The 22,046-nt window shown below is 39.4% G+C and overlaps 1 protein-coding gene across 2 annotated transcripts in view; it reads left to right on the plus strand.

Annotated features, from left to right (window-relative positions):
• NTRK2 (neurotrophic receptor tyrosine kinase 2) overlaps positions 1-22,046 on the plus strand; it is a 367,515-nt gene that overhangs the window by 302,290 nt on the left and 43,179 nt on the right. The window contains exon 16 of one of the 2 annotated variants that reach the window (XM_081264890.1): positions 2,577-2,606. In XM_081264890.1, the coding sequence (XP_081121016.1) occupies positions 2,577-2,591 (15 nt within the window). In that variant the 3' untranslated portion in view covers positions 2,592-2,606. Of the gene's footprint in view, positions 1-2,576; positions 2,812-22,046 lie in introns of those variants that run through there. The other variant, XM_081264889.1, reaches the window with a different exon arrangement.

Raw genomic sequence — 22,046 nt, forward strand, 5'->3', positions numbered from 1 at the left:
AAGGTTGAGCAGCCTCTTGATCAGGCCCTAAAAACCTGCTACTTTCCCCCCAGGCCATGGTTCGAGGAGTGTAATTTCGCCTCTTAAGGACCGTTCTCCTGGCAGAGGTAAAATACATTTCTATTTCCAAGAACTGTAGGAGAATCTGGGGAGCAACAGCAGAGTTTGCTGTGCCTACTTTATTTAGGCTTCTCTTAAGAATTGTTCAGAAGATTTGCCTGCCTTTCTTTTTAGAGCAGAACTTTCTGCTTAAAGAAAGCATCCAGAGGCTTCTACCAATAAAAAGCACTTGGTTCACACACCCAGAAGCAAACAGGAGAAATGACTTAACAATGCAGGAGCCTCACACATGGACGTGCCAACTCACGTGCAATTGCTAGTGTGAAATGCACACAGGTGGCTTCTGTACTGCCTTCGGGAAGACCCTTCCTCTGCTCTGGGGTCTTTGCTTCTGACAGATACTTAGAGCAGTTCACTTTTCTGGGACTGAAATAAGGATGTGGGCAATCCACAAATTATTTTAATCTTTGAATTAAAATTATGAAGCTTACATCCTGGCCCAGATATTTGGAAGGTTTATTTCAGATCTACCTTTATTATGTGCATCCCCACATCTTTCTCCTGGTGTTGAGTCCTTAATAAAATTGAGGAAGAGACGTGAAAATAGTCTCACTTTCCCCTGCTCCCTTAAGGATTAGACTTGATTAACCATTAATGAGGTGAAAAGGGCCAGCCCTTTGGTATCCTAAAGAGGAAAAACGTGTGCTTTCATATCACCTCTTCATATTGTTTTTTAGAAATAATTTTTTTTTTTGGAAAGCCTTCTTTCTCTCTGGCTTTGCTATGAAAGTTCATGAAACATTATCAAGAAAGTCTTCATGCTTCCTCCCATCAATAGCCTTAGAAATGTGCAGTTAGTATCAATAGTTTAGGGAATAAGGAAACAGGCCCAGAAACACTATGTAACAATCCTGAGGTCACACAGATAATGTGTTAGGACTGGATTCAGATTCAGTTCTGATACTCAGTTTGGCCTCTGTACTAAGGAAAGCCCCAAACATTCCCTGTGTTCCTCAGTGTAACAAGAGGCAGTTGGGGGTTCTGGTTTGAGAAGAGAAATCCAGGGAGCTCTTGCCTCGAGAATGGTTAAATCCAAGTATTTAGAGACAGAAGGGACCAAAGAGATAATACAGAACAATTTCCCTTTGCATTTTTGATTAATAAGGAAATTTAAGATTGGAGAAGTCAATAGATGTCTTAAGATCATGGTGCTAGATACCAGAAGGCCTGGGAGACTCCCTCAACCCCTTGTCTAGTACTTGTTTCCTAAGAATGAAAGATCTGATGACAACACACTTTGGAAGGGTGAACCATTGTGTGCTGGAGCCGTGATGGAAGGCTGAGGACATGCCTGTTGCTAGAGCAGTTCATGGGTAAGAAGCAGGGCAAAATGTGAGGCTGCTTTTTTTTCTGTCTTTCTCATTTGCAAATACTAATATAGTTCTTGAACTCTGCAGATGATATGACATCATCCACTTTTAAATTTATTTAAAGTTCTGTATTTTAAATATTTAAAATTGTCTTGAAGGAGAACTTCCCCTCCCTTATTTTCTTCTGCAAGGAGGAAGGCCTTGGACCATGCCTTGGCCAGGCCCAGCAGCAAACAATACCTTTATATCTTGCCCTGCAGCGCCCCCTCAGGCCATCAGGGACAGTGATGTCTGTTTTGGAGGCTTAGTGCTAGATCCGGGTCTGCAACTGCCATTGCTAAGGGCAGCATCCTAAGCCTGACTCTCTTCTCCATGAGGCATATGCCAATATTAATATGCCCTTATTCATCATATACCTAGGAAGGGTATATAAGATAGAAGAAAAAGAAGGTTAAAAATACCATAACTCTACCCCACCTCCATAGAATAAAGAATCAAACTTTCCCCAGTGAGAGAAAAATCTGTGTTGTGATTCAGAAGAGTTATCTTACGTGTTGATCAGTACGTGTGTTTGTCCAGAAGTCCGGAGGAGGGTGGGCAAAAGGAAATGGTAATTTTCACTGGGAATGAGCGTCCATGTTGAGTACTCTGGGACTCTACTGAGCTAGGCATGAAGTTGAGGGCAGCTTGAGAGTATAGCAGATGGACTGAAGGAGACCACCAGCTGTGCAACTCTGGTGCTGGTGGGAAAACTCTGGAGGGATCAGCTTCTGGAGGTGCTGCAGCAGCCAGCTCAGTGGAGAGGGATGGGAATCCTACTGGGGTGTTATGACCACATCTAGAGAAGCAATCTCTCCCCAGTGTTTTGTGTTGTTTGGGTTACCTTCTGCTTCTCTGAGTCAGAAGTTCTGCCTAATGCCTTTTCTGGAGCCCCTAAAATATAAACCTGTATGTGTATTGTAGTGTGGGAGGGAACCCATGTGGCCCTGGGAATTCACATTCTTGGGGGAAATGAAGCATCCTGGATGGGAAGGGAAGCATCTTGGTCTCTTCTTTGTGCTAAGTCAGGCAGCCTCTTTAGGCATGGGCAGTTGAGGCAGAGCAAAGAGCTGAGACTGCACCTGTGCCTTCCTTGTCTTTCCCCAGGGCACATGGACCTGATGCAGTGCTGATGGCGGAAGGCAACCCGCCTACGGAGCTGACGCAGTCACAGATGCTGCACATTGCCCAGCAGATCGCGGCAGGCATGGTCTACCTGGCATCCCAGCACTTCGTGCACCGAGACCTGGCCACCCGGAACTGCCTCGTCGGGGAGAACCTGCTGGTGAAAATCGGGGATTTTGGGATGTCCCGGGATGTGTACAGCACTGACTACTACAGGGTGAGTGGCTGTGCAAGCACGGGATCCTTCTTTTGCAGAGGATCCCCTGTTGTGTTGGGTTGCCATAACAAAACGTGCTAGGACGAGGGGACTTTGACAACAAAAGTTTGTTTCTCACAGTTCTGGAGGCCCAAGGTCAAGGTGGTAGCAGGTCTGACTTCTGCTGAGGCCTCTTTCCTGAAATTGCCACTGGTTACCTTCTTGCTGTGTCCTCGTGTGATTTTTATTTTTATTATTATTTTTTTTAATGTTCACAGTTCTCTATGTAGCTCTTATATCCAGATCTCCTTTTCTTATAAGGCCATCTGTCACATCGAATTAAGGCCCTCCCTAATGGTTTCGTTTTCACCTAATCACCTCTTTAAACTCTTATTTCCAAATACAGTGACATTTTGGAGTATTGGTGGTAAGGTCTTGAACATAAGAATTCTGGGATAACACAGTTTAGCTCTTGACATCTCTCCTATTCTTTTCATGGCTTTCCAGAGCAGTGTGTAACATCTCCAAGAGTTTTCAACTTGAGAATTTCCAAAGGAACATAAGGATGTGGGGTATTCCTGGAGGTCATGAGATTGAAGGATTTGGGGAGTTAGGTTTGAGTCTGTGAAATTATGCCTGGAGCCTTTGTTCTCGGTTTGAACTAAGAAAAAAAACTGGTTCACATCAACTATCACAGAGGAGTGGAGTTATAGAATCTGCTGATTATTAGAACTGACCCCCAGAATATGATGTATTATTTAACTGAAGTGGTAGAACTTGGGTATGAGCCCTCAAAGTCATAATAATTAGAATGAAGGTTTGAGGTCAATGTTCTACTATCCCAACACCCAGTTTGTTTTCTCATTTGTGTTGCTTGACTTTCAAGGAAAGAGGAAGGAAATCAGAAGTCAAGAAATACTGTGGGGAGTTCAAAACCCAATTTGAGTCAAATGTATGAAAGATGATATATCATGAGCTATGTAATGTTTTAAATAATCAATAAAAAAAGAAATACTGTGCTGAATGTATATAGCCTAAGAGGATAAGACACAGAACTTGACTTTCTTTTTTTTTTTTTTTAATTTTTTTTATTGATTATTTATCGTATTACACAATGGAGTATTATGCAGCACTAAGAAATGACAACATCATAGAATTTGCAGGGAAATGGATGGCATTAGAGCAGATTATGCTAAGCGAAGCTAGCCAAGCCCTAAAAAACAAATGCCAAATGTCTGCTTTGATATAAACAGAACTTGACTTTCTTAATAGGTTGGGGTTGGTAATGATTATGCCTTGTTCTTCCCATGGTTGCTTATTTTTGAGAAGGCACCTTCTTAGTTTCTTTTCTATACTACTACCTGCATATAGCATTAATGATCTCCAATGCCTCTGTACTTTAGCAGAACCAACTTTGCCACAATTAGTTTAAGAAAATGAATGCATTGCTTTGCTGCATGTTCTTTGGTAGATTGTTTTTGGTGTTTCTTCCTTTGCCACCTTGATAAGCATTGCTCACATTTTATGTGGCAACAAGGGATAGAGATTAAATTAAAAGGATTCTCTTGGTTATATCATAGGCACAGTTTTCACCAGAGTTCAAAATGGAGCTTGAAAGCACCTGTCTTGAGTCTAGAAATGACTAGTTCATTCCCAATATGTAAAACATGAAAGATATTTTACCTACCAATAGATGCATCTTGGTGAGAGGTGGGTTTGGAGAGTTTCTTAGTCTCAGAAGACAAAGAAACACATGGATGCAAGGCTGAGGAAAAGCTTTGCTGACCTTTATGCATATCTAAGGCAGAAACAACAGCTTTTTCTTTCCAATAAGTTAATAATGGTTTCAAAGTAAGTGCTCAGTAAATGTTTGAACCTGATTTTTACCAAATCAATAAAGATGCACTTTATCTCCAAAGCCAAGATTGAACTACGTGGAATTTCTAGAAAAATATCTCAGAAAATAAATACAGAAAATCTCAACAATATAATTCAAAAATAGGCAAAGAATTTTTTTTTATTAGTTGCTCATGATAATACAATGATTTGACATATCATACATTTGAATCAAATGAGGTATAATTTCTCATTTTTCCAAGTGTACAGATTGCAGAATCACATTGGTTATATGGCCAAGTATATACATACCTGTATATAAATACATGTCTATTTTATTCTGCTGCCCTTCCTATCCCCCTTCCCCTCCCCTCCCCTCCCATCACCTCTCTCTACCCAATCAAATGTGACACATTTCTCTCTTTTTTTTCCTCCCTCACATCATCATACATGTATTTTGTATAACAATGAGGGTCTTCTTCCATCTTCCATGCAATTCCCCTTCTCCCTCCCATTCCCTCCACCTCTCTTCCCTATTTAGAGGTAATCTTCTTCTCATGCTCTTCCTCCATACTCAATTTTGAGTCACCCCCCTATATCAGAGAAGACATTCGGCATTTGTTTTTTAGGGATTGGCTAACTTCACTTAGCATAATCTGCTCTAATGCCATCCATTTCCCTGCAAATGCCATGATCTTGTTATAAAGAATTTGAATATATGTTTCTCCACAAAGAGATCCAAATGTCCAATTAGCACATGTAAAAATGCTCAATATCATTAGTTATTAAGGAAATGCAAAGAAAAACTATAATGAGCTATCACTTTACACCCACTGGGATGATTTGGTGAGAAGACAGACAGTAATAAGTATTGATGAGAATGTGGAGAAATTGAAACTCTCATATGTTTCTGGTAGGAATGTAAAATGGTTCAGCTACTTTGGAAAACAGTTTGGTTGTTCCTCAAAATGTTCAACATGGAGTCACCATAGAACTCAGTATTATTCTACTCCTAGGTGCATACCCAATAGAATTGAAATTGTATGTTCACACCAAAGCTCTTCTAAAGAGTGGAAACAATTTAAGAATCCATTAATGAATTAATGGCAATCCATACAATAAAATATTATTCATCAATACAAAGGAGTGAATTACTGATTCATGCTACAGCATGGATAAACCTTAACAACATTATGCTAGGTGAAAGAAACCACACACAAAAAGACACTTATTGGGGGCGGGATTGCAGCTCAGTGGTAGAGCACTTGCCTAGCATGTGTGAGGCACTGGGTTCAATCCTCAGCACCACATAATAAATGAGTAAATAAATAAAGGTATTGTGTTCATCTACAACTAAAAAAAAAAAGATACTTATTGTGTGATTCCACTTATGTGAAATATCCACAACAAGAAAATACATGGGAGCAGGAAGTTGATTCTTATTCCAGGGGCTAGAGGGAAGGGAGATTGAGGAGTGACTGCCACTGGTTGTGATAAAAAAATGTTCTAGAATTAGTGGTGACAGTTGCACAGTTTTATGAGTATGCTAAGGGGAAAAAAACTGCATTGTTCCCTTTTAAAAGGTAACTATGGTATGTGAGTCTTATCTCAAATATAAAGAAAAACAATCCTGAAAATAAAAATACTAGTGAAATATTGGTCATCATTGTGAACATAAAGAGTTAATCTTGATCATCTGCACATTATAAAAACATTGGTATTTGTTATCTACCATATTTTATTATCTTTTGTTGAAAAGAAAACCCTCCATATATGTGACAAGATCCTGAAGTACCTCCTGCTGAGCTGATAGGAGGAAATAATGATCCGAAGCTCCTTTATTTGTTAAACACTCCAGTCATTAAGAAATGAGCTTCAGATGTCATGTTAATTTCAATCTCCCTGCTCCATAGTCTTTACTAAGTTGTACTTGCAGAGTTTGCAGGTCTGTGTTTGTTTGCTTGCTTGTTTTTCCAACTCAGAAAAAGGGAAATGAACCAGGCTTCCACGGGCCTCTGTTTCAGGCGGTGAGGGGCAGGAGAGGGAAGAAAGTGGAGGGTGGATGGGAGATCCAACAATGGATAGCCCACCCCCAAGAAAACAAAGAAATTTTGAATTTTATTTTGACTTTTCTAAAATTTTGAAATGATGGTCCACCCTTTGGTTTTGTAGAAGTATTTACAGAAATATTTTTGCTTATTGAAAAAGTATATGGGGGGTGGGCATTCTGTTAAGTTTGTTGAACGAACAAGCAGAAGGTGCTGCTTGGGTTTGCAGAACTTTAGTGTGTCTGCGGTGGCTCTGTCTCAGAGAACACTTGCTTTCACATGAGTTTTCCCCCTGTTGGATCATTTATGTGCCTCGTGGCACTCCATCCCTATGATGGTGTGTCTTTATCTTCTCTGTCACCATAGCTAGGGTCACGTGCTGTCCTTAAGGTTCAGGTATCTCATTGGCCACACCTTAAGTGAGGTTTCTCTTCCTCATTTCTTCTTATCCTCTCCAACAGCCTGTACCAAACGCCAAAGTGAGTAACTGTAGCTGACATGGGCTGTCACCGCAGTGCCCCAAATCCTTTCTGCCACAGTAATGAGAGAAGGTTTTGTGTTGACCTCTGCCCTCCATACAGAGGGATCAGGAATGGAGACGACTAGAAGTAACATATTCCTTAGCTTTACAGAAAAACTGATCCCTGTAGAAGCCTGAGACTTCTTCTCACAGTGGCTTGTGAGCAGCCATGTAGGGTAGCCAAGACACTGAGCAATCCAGGAGGGAGGGGCTGGTGGCAGCTGTTCTTCCATCATGAGGGAGCTGGCAGCACCAGGAAATGGAGGCCACAAGGCTTCCACCCAGTTGCAGCTGAGCTAATTATACCCTACCAATGCAGGGAGAAATCGGAACACTGCATTTGCATTGAAACCAGCCCGACATGGCGGGTCCAAAATTACTCTAGCATTTATATTCTTTGAATTGTTTTAATTAGCGGCTCTGCAGTACCAGTCTTCTATTTTGTGTTTTATTTCTTCCTTCCACTGGCAAAACCTGACATTTAGGAAACATCTGAACCAGATTTTTTGTCACATTATGTCTGTTAGAGACCCAGGATCTCACTCTACTTGGTCATTTCTGTGCCACCATGGATCCATTGAAAATTTTTAATGTGCCCTTTGGTAGTTTTCACTGTTTGGGTCTAAAATGAATGTGATGTGCTATTAAGTGGACAGCTCCAAGTATCTGAAACCCTAGCTTTTAAGTCTTGCTCTCCCCTGGGCATTAGCTTCATGTTGAGATGATAAGAAATCCTATCCTTTAATTCATCTTCCACTTAAGAAGAAAAGAAAACCAAGCAGAACAAGTAAGTTGATTTAGGATAGACATTTAAAGAAGCAAATGAATATAACTTGGCTAAGCAAGACCCCTGGGCAGAATCTGAAAGTGTTAAAATGATATCAAACAAAAAAGTCCAAAAAATCATTGTTAGCTGCTGAATACCACTTTATCATCTCATCTGTGGAGAGAAAACAGAATGTATTGTACTAAAACCCAGCTAATACAGCAAACAGCCAATGAACCTATTTGAACTCAAGCACTTTTACCTTACTCTGCCCACTCTGGAGCAGGCTGATGAATTAGAAAATAAGTTCCTGATCACAGAAAGGAGGAGAAGGTTTGGATAATTTAAGACTAGACAAGAAGATTAAAAAATAATGAAGAGTTAACTATCATACCTTGTCTTTAAAAAGAATTTGTTTATTTTAAGGAACATTTTATGTAATGTGAACATTTTAGATAGATAGGTAGGTAGACAGATGGATGCATTCCAAAATTTTTTTTTAGTGTCTCATGTAATGTTCCAATGCTATTCCCTCATGAAGAGCAGCATAAGAGGAAATTATAGTTTTGCCTTCTCTTTCACTCCCTACAAACTGAGCAATTGCTCACAAATAGGTGATCTCTCGATATTTCATACAAACAGGCATTGCAGCATAGAGCTACAATCTCTTGCATCATGGAAACTGGTTCATATCTAGGTATTTCTTGCTAGTATGAGAGAAAATAGAGGACAATCTTACATGTTTTTGTATCTGCACAAACTGACACAGTGCATGGCACATACTAGGTGGTCAATAAATGATTGTTGAATAAGACACCCCACTAGGTAAACACTCTCTAAGTGTGTTCTTTTTAGCCCCATAGATGAATACAGAAAATAATCAGATTTGCATTTGAGTTGGTCTTTGAGGCTAGGAGCACTGACTTCAGGAAGTAAAGCTAGGGATTTAGAGATATCCTAATTTCAGACAATTTCTTTGCAGTAAAGACCCCAGGGCTAAAATTTGCTTCCAATAAATACCATAGTAGGAAAACTTCCTCAGTATGTGTCTAGAACACTTGAAATTAGACATAGTATTCATTTTAAGGGACAAGTCAGTCTCTTCCTTTGTGTCATTAACTCTCATTTGCATGTATTTCCTTATTTTCTCTGCCACTATATAATACTTACAGAGTGACTCTTAACATCCACATGAACAATTACAGACCTTTCTGTTTGGGCTGTTTTGATTAAAGTGACTTCAGGAACATAAAAGGTTGTTTATTTTATGAATCATATTCAATCTATGCTTCTATCAACACTTAGAACATAGTTTGGAGGAACCTGTCTGCCAAGGAGAAATCAGAACATTGAGTTCAGACTAATTCTATATTAAACTGGATTTGCATAAATTGTTTCAAGATTCTAAATTGGTTTAATTTGTATTCATGCTTTCCTAAGAACCTTTTACATATGCTTTGGAGTTGCAATGGGAATATGAGTCCTCTCATTCATTCACTTATTCAACACATATTTATGAAACAACTACTATGTGTTAGATGCTATGGTACACACAAAGGCATCCAGATAAATACTATGTGGGCTCTTCTTGGACCTTTCAGTATAATGAGATATATTCACAGGGACACACCATTTGATCTGGTATTTAAGATTGTATAAATTCCAAATTGTTTTATTGGCAAAAAGGCCCTACAGCAGGAAGGGGAGGGAAAGCATATGAAGTAGCACATAAAGACATCATGGTGTATAGTCAAGGAATGGGAACTGAAACTCTTTTGCCATGCATTTGAGGCTATTTAAGTTATTATCAGATTTCAAAAGGGCCTGTTGGCTATGCCAAAGACTTTCAACTTCATCCTTTTGGCAGCAGAGAGCCAATGAAAATTTTATACTAGGAAGTGACATACCATATTAGATTCTGATATGCCATGTGATTAGACAGACCCTCCCAACAAAGGCGCAAATTGTCACCCCAGAACCTATTTGATTTGCTTAGAGCCACATCTTTCCAAATGGGTCCATGAACTGTCAATGACTATGCTTCAATAAATGAGGTCCATAGTCATTATAGAGTCTTTCCTCTCTTACTATCCCTTGTGACCTTTCAACAAGGGCTACAGAAAGTTGCAGAAGCCAGCAATGAAAAAGCCTGGATGTATATTGTCCAGTCCCTCCTCCCACCCATTTCCCAATTGGTAAAGAATGTTAGAAGGGTAAATCTTTTTTGTTTGTTGTTTTCTTTGTTGGTTTGGTTTGGTTTTTTGTTTGTTGTTTTCTTGTTTGTTTGTGGTCTTCTGAGTCTTTTATTCCTGAAACCACTAGCCCATCAATTTGACACAGTTGTGCTACTCTCAAAAATTAAGTCTGCTTGTAATTGCACTCAGAATAAAGGTAGGAAAGAGTGAGCATCACCCAGTGGCTTGAACCTTCAAAAGGATTTAGATGCCTCAGAGTCCTGAGAAGACCCATCAGCAGGTTCTTTCTCTCCCTGAACCCCATTTTTGAAGGAGTCAGACCCCAGTTTTCTCATGCCTGTGACATTCTGTGCTCTTGCATCACTCATTCCAGAGCTAGCAACAAAACATTGGGATGTAAAAGAAACAGCATCAGATTTGGAGCCTGAAGACAAAGGCTGAAGTCTCTGATTTCCTTTTTCTATCCTTATGATCAGTTAGGAATGCATTTCACTAAAGGTAGAGATATGCTAGGTTGTTTTAGCATGTGACAGGAAGTTCTCAGATGGGATGTTTCTGGTTGGTTCAGAGGCTTCTAATTTCGGAGGTTTGGGCTGAACTGGTGCCTTCTTTGGTCTTTCCCTCCTGGCTGCAAGATGGCTGCAGCATCCTCAAACATCAAACTACAATCAGAGGAGGCAGAGGCAAGTAGCTGCAGGAAACAAATATATTCTCCCTGCACACATTATTTGTCCCATCAGGAAATAATCTTTGCTAGAACATCCCTGTTTAAAGACTTCTTTTATTCTTTATTTTCTAGAGGTGGGTTAGTACTAATGGCTGAGTTCACTTGCCAGAGATCTGTGGTTTCTTACTAAAAACCTAGACAAAACCGGGGATCAATTACTAGGAAAAAGGAAATGAATGGTTTTGGGGTGAGGAAGAAGATGATCTGCCACACTCACCTTATGCCCCCACCATGACAACCTTCTTTATTTTCAATAAGTTCTTACCTTCAAAATGTTTTGAAAACAACCAGTTGAAGTGACATATAATTATTGGTTAAAATAAAAAAGTACTGGAATTTCTTAGAAATCTTTAGTCCTTTACATTTAATGCTTTTCCCCCCGGCTTTTTAAAAGATCCTCTCTTTATTACTAGTCTTAAACAATTTGATTATGATGTGCTTGGCTACTGTATCATTCATATTTCTTGTGTTTGGGTTCATTGGATTTCTTGACTTCATGGGCTTTACACTTTTCATCAGTTTAGAAAAAAATTTGAACATTTCCTCTATTCCTCCCACCAAGGGGCTGATTTCACTTACATTAGGCACTTGGGGCTGTCACATGGCTCACTGAGCTCTTTTCATATTTTTGGATTGTTTTTTCTCTGTTTCATTTCTGAAAGTTCCTATTGTGGTCAATTTCAGTAACCTTTTCTTTTATAATGTCCAATTTTATTTTATTACCATTCAGCATATTTTTCATTTCACCCTTTGTAGTTTTTATTTCTAGAAATACAATGTAATTCTTATATCCATCATGCCTAGAGTTAACTATTTGGGGGTGGGGGTACTGGGATTGAACTCAGACACTCGAACACTAAGCCACATCCCCAGCCCTATTTTGTATTTTATTTAAAGTCAGGGTCTCCCTGAGTTTCTTAGTGCCTCGCTTTAGCTGAGGCTGGCTTTGAACTCGTGATCTTCCTGTCTCAGCCTCCCAAGCTGCTGGGATTACAGGCATGTGCCATCATGTCTGGCTATAGTTAACTTTTTAAACATATGGAATATAGTTATAATAAATATTTCAGCATATTTGCCTTTAATTCTAGTATCTGTGTCAGTTCTCGATCAATTTCACTTGAATTTTATTCCCATTATTCCATCATTAATTTTCATTCTATTCCATCACATTTTCTATTCCTTTGTATACCTGGTAGTTTTAGATTGGGTGCCAGGCATTGTGGTTTTAACTTATTGAATGCTTTCATATTCCTATAAATATTTTGGAGGTTTGTTTTGGAATGTCATATTGCATAGAAACAATTTGATGCTTTTGATATTGCTATTGATATTTATTAGGCAGGACCAAAGCAATGATGACTTTAGGGCTATTAATTCCCCACCACTGGAACAAGACACTCCTGTGTACTCTACTCCACATGCCATGAATCATGACCTCTCTGCTGTGCTTCATGGGAATGAGCTGTATTCTTGGCCCTGTGTGAGCACTGGACATTGTTTCCTTGGGTCCTTTGGGTAGTTCTTCCCCCAGCCATGGATAGTGTCTTCACATACATGCACAAATCAGCATTCAGTTCAAAGCACCCTCTGCCAATCTTCAGAGGTCTCTTTGTGTGCAGCTCTCCTCTCTGGTATTCTGTCCTTTTACCTCTAGTCACCTTGATCTCCCTTATCTCTCAGCTCTATCTCCTCAATTTAGGGAGTTTCTTGAGATTCCCCTGGGTCCCCCCAGCTCTGTCTTTCTCAGTGAATTAATATTGGGCAATCACCTGACTTACCAAATTTACTTCTTATCTCTTAGGGATCACTATCCTTTATCTAGTGTCACTATCTTTATCTAGTATCACGAAAATAATCTATATCTTAAGCTAGTTTTTGGCTGTTTCAGGTAAGAAAGTAAATCTCTTCTCTGTTACTTCATCTTTCCTAGAAGCAGAATCAGTTGCCATCTCTCCTAGTGATGAATATGTCCTTCAAAAATCTATCTGTGAGCCACTTATAATCTGCAGTAAAGAAAAACAAGTTCTTTCATCTCTTTAAAATAACTACTTCCTGTGAAGTTTTTTCCTCCTTTTAATTAAATAACTTACATTTACATAATACTTCTTCCACAATTAAAGTTTTCCTGCCTACACAAGATTATTACTTAAGTAGGAGAGTAGATTTTTCTCCATCTCTAGTGAGTATTGAGCAAGAGGAAATTATCTTAGCCTACTTGTTAACTCGGAGAGATTCCCTAGGCTCAAAATGTGAATTGGTGTGAGAAGGCATTGAGGAAAATATGTGTGGGCGGAATATTAATAATACTCTGTACTTTTTACATTTTCCAAGTCTTTGCCTGTGGTCAGGGTTGAGACACCTTGGATAGAGGTGACTAGATTAATCCAAGATGGTATTGCACATATAGTTTTTAGCTGTGCCTTACCAATACCTACATACTGAAGAAGATGTGTTCTGCTCCCTAAAAAAAAAAAAAAAAATCACACATCTCCTAGAGAGAAGATATCTCATAAATGAAACACTCTGATACTAGGCAGTGTAATACTTGTGAAGAGTAGAGATAAATTGATTTGGTGGAAAAAATGAGATGAAATCTGGAAAGTGAATGGAAAAAAATGGATTTGGCCTGGGTCAGTAGCAGGTAGGGGTATTGTTAATCTTAAAGACTGCATATGACTGAAGTTATAGTCAGGACAATATGACTTGATCATCATGTTTCTATGGCAGAATGCATATGTTCTAATTTTAAACTCCAAATGCCTCACACAGTGCTTCCTATATTTTTACTGATCATGGTGATTTCCTAAAAGGAGCTTCCAAAAAAGGTTATATCATATTCTTGTTGGAAGTCTTTCAAAGAAAAATGTGACCGGTCCAATGTCCTGGATTTTCAGGATTGAAATCATTCCTCATGTAAGTCATGTGATTGCCCAAGCTTATGTCATTGAGAGAGGCAGAGAAGGGACCCAGTAGTATCCCAAGAAGCTTCCCAAGTTGAGGAGATAGAGCTGAGAGACTAGGAAGATCAAGGTGGCTAGAGGTAAAAGGACAAAATACTACAGAAGAGAGAGCTGCACACAAAGAAATTTCTGAAGATCTGCAGAGAGTGCCCCTTGAGTATTAAGGTGCATTCATATACCCATGAGAATCATATTCCCAAGAGATTATTACAACAACCTAGCCTAATATTAGATACTCATGGTGACATCATAAACACCCAAATTTAGCCTTCTGCAGAACTGCCACAGATCCCCTTGTCGAACTTCCTATTGGTGATCATGAAAACTTAGTATAGGCATCTATATAGCCTGTGGAGTTCTATTTTCCTAGTAAAACAAAATCTAAGTTGAGCTCTATTAAGAGAATTGTGAAATAAAGTTGTTTATGAGATCAGACCATGAGAAAACTTCTCAAATGCTTCCTATGCTAATGGAGGCATAGCAATATTACCTTAGCTGGTCTGTGGACTTCTGCACTACACAGGCTCCCAAGATTTACCATACATCTGAATACCTTGTACCTTGGGGTGCTTTTTCTTTTGTTGAAAAATCTTGATTCCTGGAACTTTCCTCAGATATACTGACTTAGCATCTCAGGGAAGTTGCGAGGGGATGAGAATTGGGAATTTATATTTTGAATAAGCTTCTTAGGCAATGCTGATGTGTAGTCATATGAAAGAACCATTATATTAGTTCTGCTCAGGAACATTTTACAGAAAGTAACTAAGGACATTATGTGGTCTTATCACTGCTAAGATTCAAATGGTAAATTTACAACCAGTTATAACTATCAAGCTTAAAAATAGGATAGGTGCTGTTGTTAAAAATTCTCTCAAACGTGATCTTTCATTTTTCTGATGGAAATGGCATTATCATAATTAATGGATTTTTTAGGACTTCCAAAGGGAAAGGACTTTCAAATTATAATCACTTGCATTCATTCACTTGTATCCTGTGCTCTTTACCATCAGAGACCAGATTCATTGACCTGTGCTTTTTCCAAATGAGCCAAGATCTATTTCTCATGATCAGCTGGTAAATATGATGTTATTTGAGGGGCTTCTCCTCATCCTGAGAGGTGACCTTGGCTCATGCTCCAGGTGAGTATTGTCTAATACATCATTAGGAGAGAAAGACACAGAATAAACAGCAGGTTGAAAGTGATGCAACTTATCTCTGAAGGAGCCAACATCAGAGCAGCAGCCCCTCCTGCCAGGAGCCAGAGCTCCCTGCCGCACGGTCTAGGCAGACCCCTGCTGGCCTTCTCTGTCACTACATGGTTGTACATTTGAGTGGGTGACTGGTGGGGGCCTTGCACAGGAAAAGCAAGAAAAGGCTTGTGAAGAGTGAAACAGCTTGTCAAGGTATGCTTGTGGGTGTCTGTATTGAAGTGTCACAGTATGAAGGCTTTTTATTAGCAGCTATTTTAGAATCCTAGCATTGAAGTGGGACAGTTTCTTCCCTTACATGGCATTTCCAGGCGGGCTTCCTCCCTCACAGCTCTACGACAGCATCAGCCTTCTCATAAGGGGGTGGAGAACATGACGCTGGGATCCTCTGACGGTGGAGCCCAGTTATGTGGCCCACGCCCTCAGCCCTGGAGATAATTCTGTTCATTCACATGTTGCTGATGACAGGGATACGGCAGAGGAGGCTGAGGAGAACTGGAGAATTCTGCCTCGCCTTTGCACACCGGAAACTTCCGGGTTTTTCAAAGGATGTGGAAGGGCTGATGCCCATGATAAAGAGATAGAGGGAGCTTTTCCTTAAAGGCAGAATTATAGGATGAGTGAAGTCTATATCAGTAATTGATTCTTGTAGCTTAAATCTAGCAAGTGCTTAAATTCTTCTCAGCTCTCTTTGGGCAAGTGGTGAATTTCTGGAAAACTCATTACACTTTATTGTAGGAAACAGTTGTGACCTGAGAAGGCTCCTGTTAATTCTTTTCAGAGTTAATGTTGGGTCTGGTAAGGAAAGCTAACATGTCAGACCTCCTTTTCTATTTCATTTGGACTTATAACCATCTCAACTAGCTTTTAAGAGTAAAGATAGAGAAAATAATATTCAGAGAGATGATGTCACATTCCTGAAGTGCTGTGGCTTATTCCTGAGGCACAGCTAGCAAGTAATCAGCTGTTCTCCAAGATAGATAGATAGATAGATAGATAGATAGATAGATAGATAGATAGTCCAGGCTCCTCCCCTTCCAAAACCTTTCTGATGTTTTCAGCATAGACCTAACTCCTTTTATCTCCTCTTTGGGAGGTGGGAAAAGGTTGCCTTGTATATTCTCAGAGCTCTACCCTTTGTGGCCATAATAGATCTATCTGGGACAGTGGCTGAAGGCTGAGCGTTCAGAACAAAGCCATAAATTTCTGTGCATTGGGGAAAGAAATGAGATGCTTTAAATTTCAGAACCACCGCCTTTTAGGTTGGGAAGGGGCTTCAGAAATAGTCTGTCCCTTTGCTTGAAGGAGAGAATCTGTACCTTTCATCCAACCTGGTACTTCTCCAGCCAAATCTGATGAATATATCAAGGAACATAGACCAAGACAACAGTCCTAGATCAATTCTCACAATTTAGTGTGTACAATATGTGAGTTTGATCAATTCATTTGATAAATTTCTCTGGACGTACTTTTCATCTTACTAAAATGGGTGAAGAAGGCGACTCTGCCTGCTACTTGGTCCTGTCATGAAGCCACCATGGAAAGTGTATATGTGTAAGTTTTTATTAATACCAGTGTTGCTATTGGTGAATAAGGATGAAGCAGAATCTGACACATGCACTGGGCCCCACCTTCCACGTGTGAAGGGATGCTCTCTCAAGTGAGTACCCCTGAATCCAGCATGGGTTCTCAGGAATGTGTGCACTCTCAGCCCTTTGTAGTTGCAGTTGAGCATGCATATTGCCCATCACGCTTACCTTCTCTTCACTTCTCCTGAATTTATCCCAACAGTGTTTTGTAGGCAGTCTTAATAAATTGTTGCCTAACCCTCCCCAGCTGGAGGTTTATGAGGTCTTCAGGAATGTCAAAGGACTTGTCCAGATCTTTAGCTGCCTGCTGATCTGTATTCTGTTTCTCTTCCACTGTGTCCTTCAAGGTAACTTTAGCTACCACTACTAAAAGCACATTTTAACTCTCTTCGTGATGTGCTTTCTCCATTTCTTCGTGGTTAGTTAAAAAATTTCAACACTTCCTTACCTTTTGACACCCTGAGTCATAACTATTTGCCTGAGGATGAGACACATATCACAGAGGGAAGCCATCATGCTGTAAACCACACATGTTGCAGAACAAACTGGACTTGGATAATACCACTCAGGGTTCTTCCCTTTAGCACTGAGTAAGACTGGGGACTCCTTTTTTAATACACAAAGGAACATTTTAAATACACAAAATAAAATTTACATGGTTACAAAAGGATATGGTTATGTTGTAGCAAAATTATAAAATATTTAAAATGTGATATAATAGCGTGTGTTTGTGAAAATATTGAATAATGAGATCTAGTGGCAGGTCTAATAACTACTGTAAATTCAAAGTGATAAACATAAAAGATGTTTTGAGGTATCTACTATAACAATAATGTGACATGAAAATACCTGATAACCATGGATATGATTTCACACATTCTGTTGATACTATTGGGGTTTATTGCTATTAGTCAGTTTTTTGGTCTCTGTGACCAAAACACCTGATAAGAACAACTTAGAGGAGGAAAAGTTTATTTTGGCTCATAGTCTCAGCGGTTCAGTCCACAGTGGGTTGACTCCACTGCTCTGGCCCCTAGGTGAAGCAGTAGGTGGAGGGTATGAGTGAGGAGAGGTGCTCTGTTCATGACAACAAGAACACAGAGAAAAGAAAGAGGAAAAGATTTCAGGGAAGCTGGACACTTGCAAGGCAGGCCCCCAGGGACCCACCTTCTCAAGCCATATCTACCTGCATACAGTTACCACCCATTCAGTCCATTCAAACTAGGATGGTCTGATTAGGTTACAGCTCTCATAATCTAATCATTTTACCTCTGAATATTCTTGCATTAACATAGGAACTTTTGGGGGATACCTCATATCCAAACCTTAACAGTTGCCTACTTTAATATTGAAAGAAATACTGTATTTTTGTTAGAAGTTAGTGAAAGCTAGATGTGATCCAAGTTTAAAGGATCCCTGTGAGTTAAATATTTGAAACCCTGTAGGGTCTGTGTATTACAGGAAAAAGATCCCTACTTCAGAGCATTGCAGAGTGATGCATAAATGCACATTAGACAAGTATGATAAAGCTCTAGTGGCTAAGAGCATTCCAGAGCATCCAAAGCATGGAGGTAGTGGTAGCATAGTATTATAAAGACCATAGACCCTGAAGCCACACTTCCTTCATTCAAATTCCAGCTCTACCTCTTACTATGTGACCTTGAACATAGTATAATTAACTTTTCAAGAACCAATTCCTCCAACTTTTAAAGGGCAACAACAGTAATACTTTCTCAAAGAGAAAGAAAATTTAAGAATTAAGTACACCTTAAGCAGTGGGCACTTTATGTGTCACAGTGGACATTTCATGTGCCAGCTGTTGTTGTTATTATAATTACATATGAACATGGAAGGAGGCTATCTCAGAAATCAGTAGCATTAGAGTGAATCAATCCTGGGTAGGCACCAGCCAGGCACACATACCCTGGTATTTGAATAGCTGTGAGTTCAGCCCACATTTCTCCACCTCTCACAGATATTGCAAGGAATCCTTTGCCAAGATCCTTACTGAAATCAATATGCTTCTTGTCAAGGCTGTCCATTATTCTGTCCAGCAAGTTCACCTGCAAGGACCTGGATGATCATTTGCTACACTTCATCTGGACGAGCCCATGCTTGCTCTTGGTCATCGTTGCTTCTTTTCTTAAGTGCTTGCAACACATCTTTGCCATTTTTGTTAATTCATTCTGGAACAAAGCTCAAGTTTAATTATCAGTCCTTTGTAAAATCCCATTCCTTTACTCTCCTCTGAAAATTATGTCAAACTTTGTCCAACTGCTTCATCACCTTTGCCTCACCCTTTTCATTTGTTCCTGCTGTATGAATACTGAGCTTACATCATCAAGGGAAATAAACTTGGACATTATTCAACAATGGCTGGAGACATACATTGTTTTAAAATAAGGTTGGGATTTCCATATGAAGAGGATTTTTTACCATATTTGTTTCATCTTTTCTTGATTTCAGATCATTCTTCTTGATGAAACAGAGACTCAAAATAGGAATTATGTAACTAATTTAATTAAGAAATGTTGTTGAATACAAATACATTACATGTTGGGAAGGGATAGGGATGGGGAAAGTAAGCAAAAATAGACACATCTTAGCCTCCTGGAGCTAATGATCAAGAATAATCAAATAATCATTCTTACTTGACAAATATTTGTGGGATTAGTTGATTATTCTTGGAGCAAGCATCCCTAGGACTCAGAGAACCTGTAATGTGAGAATCTGGCCTAGGAGAGAACTCAGAAGACTGGGGAAAGCATCTTGGAACTGAATCTTGCAGGTTGGACCAACTAGGTGAGGAAAGTTGCCTCTAGGCAGAAGAAACAATGGATAGGAATGCTCTGTGGCGGGATAAGCTGAACATGGTGAAGGAAGTGAAAAATGAGGAACATGCCGGGACAGAGCATGGGGTGTACAATCCAGCTGGAGAAGGAAAAAGTGCAATAGCAACTTGTCAGTCATGTTAAAGATTTCCCATTTTCATAAAGGCAATGGGATACCTCTGGGAGCATGAAGAAAGATGTAGGTTTTGCAACTCTGAGGAGCCTTAATATCTATAAACAGATATGCTTTGGGAGTAGACTCCGGAAGCAGATACTGATAAGGTGGGCCAAGATGATCACAGAGGAGACAGAGCAAAGAAGGGATATTTTAGTGATTTAGGAGGAGTGGTCGTAGACCCCAGATATGGATTAGGTATAGAAAGGACAAAACACAGAAAGATGTCAAGGATGTGAAATAGATTTCTTTCTGATCCATATAACCTCAGCAGCTGGCATAATGGGAGGAGACCAGGAATTCAGTTGGATACATGTTTAATTTCAGAAAATTTAAGACATCTGCATTTCAAAAGTGTCTTTATAAGCACGAGAACATTCAGGAAGGTATCCATGTGGTTCTGGAACCATGCTGTAGACAGGAGAATTGAGGTAACCTGGAACAATGAAGCCAAAAGAAAGGACAAGCTTGATGTGGCACAGTAACTGTCTTCTGGTACACAGATGAGGACCGTGGTTCCAAAGGCCAGAACTGGGACCATTGCATAGATGTTTCATGAACAGATTTGGTAGAATGTAAAGAGTAATTGCCCAAGAATAAGATGTGGGTTGCTTTGCTAAGATATGCATTCCTTGTCACTAGAAAGAAGTATCCATGCGTGGACTTTCTACAGTGCTAAAGAAATGGATTAGTGTTTTACAAAATTGTTTTCTATGGAACCTAGTGATCTTGTGAAGGAACTTCAGTGATTGGTTCTACAACAGTTGATTTCAATTTTATCTGCTTATGTATATTATAATCACACTGCAACTACTAACATTAGTGCATTATAAGCAATAAAATCTAATGAAAACCAATATGCTCAAATGTTCTGGATATACAATTTAAACACAATGGGAAACAGCAAAACTTAAATCTGTTTTTGTGGTTTAGCTTTAGCATGCATAAATGCTACCAATTTAAAGTTTTAGAAATAAAGTCATCTTAATACAATGCACCTATTTTTACTTTAGTTTCAGAGATTCCATATTAAAATTTATAGGATTTATGTAACTTCTGAAGAACTTCATAACTCAAAGGTTCCATGAATTTTAGTCTGACAAATAAGATATCACATTCTCATTTCTAGATTTTTTTTTCACGAATAATCGATTTAATATGACTTTTAATATCACATGAATATAAACTTTTTTATTGATTGTTCAAAACATTACAGAGCTCATGATATATCATCTTTCATACATTAGACTCAATTGGGTTTTGAACTCCCATTTTTACCCCAAATACAGATTGCAGAATCACAACTGTTACATACTCACATTATTACATAATGGCATATTAGTGACTGTTGTATTCTGCTACCTTTCCTATCCCCTACTATCCCCCCTCCCCTCCCCTCCCCTCCCATCTTCCCTCTCTATCTCCCCTGCTGTTGTTCAATTCTCTCCCCTTTTTCCCCCCTCCCCCTTGCCCCTCATAACCTCTTATAATTTTGTGTATCATTGAAGGTCTCCTACCATTTCCATATGCTTTCCCTTCTCTCTCCCTTTCTCTCCCCCCATTCGTCTTTGTTTACTGTTAGTCTTTTCCTCATGCTCTTCCTTCCTGTTCTGTTCTTATTTGCTCTCTTTATATCAAAGAAGACATTTGGCATTTGTTTTTTAGGGCTTGGCTAGCTTCACTTAGCATAATCTTCTCTAATGCCATCCATTTCCCTGCAAATTCTATGATTTTGTCATTTCTTAGTGCTGCATAATACTTCATTGTGTATAGATGCCACATTTTTTTTATCCATTCATCTATTGAAGGGCATCTAGGTTGGTTCCACAGTCTAGCTATTGTGAATTGTGTCGCTATAATCATTGATGTGGCCGTATCCCTATAGTGCGCTCTTTTAAGGTCCTCAGGGAATAGTCCGAGAAGGGCGATAGCTGGGTCAAATGGTGGTTCCATTCCCAGCTTTCCCAGGAATCTCCATACTGCTTTCCAAATTGGCCTCACCATTTTGCAGTCCCACCAGCAATGTACAAGAGTACCCTTTTCCCCGCATCCCCGCCAACACTTGTTGTTGTTTGACTTCATAGTGGCTGCCAATCTTACTGGAGTGAGATGGTATCTTAGGGTGGTTTTGATTTGCATTTCTCTGATTGCTAGAGATGGAGAGCATTTTTTCATGTACTTGTTGATTGATTGTATGTCCTCCTCTGAGAAGTGTCTGTTCAGGTCCTTGGCCCATTTGTTGATTGGGTTATTTGCTATCTTATTGTTTAATTTTTTGAGTTCTTTGTACATTCTGGATATTAGGGCTCTATCTGAGGTGTGAGGGGTAAAAATTTGTTCCCAGGATGTAGGCTCTCTATTTATATCTTTTATTGTTTCCCTTGCTGAGAAAAAACTTTTT

Source organism: Spermophilus citellus (genome assembly GCF_964194105.1).
Source record: "Spermophilus citellus genome assembly, chromosome: 2".
In the NCBI taxonomy this organism is placed as follows: domain Eukaryota; kingdom Metazoa; phylum Chordata; class Mammalia; order Rodentia; family Sciuridae; genus Spermophilus; species Spermophilus citellus.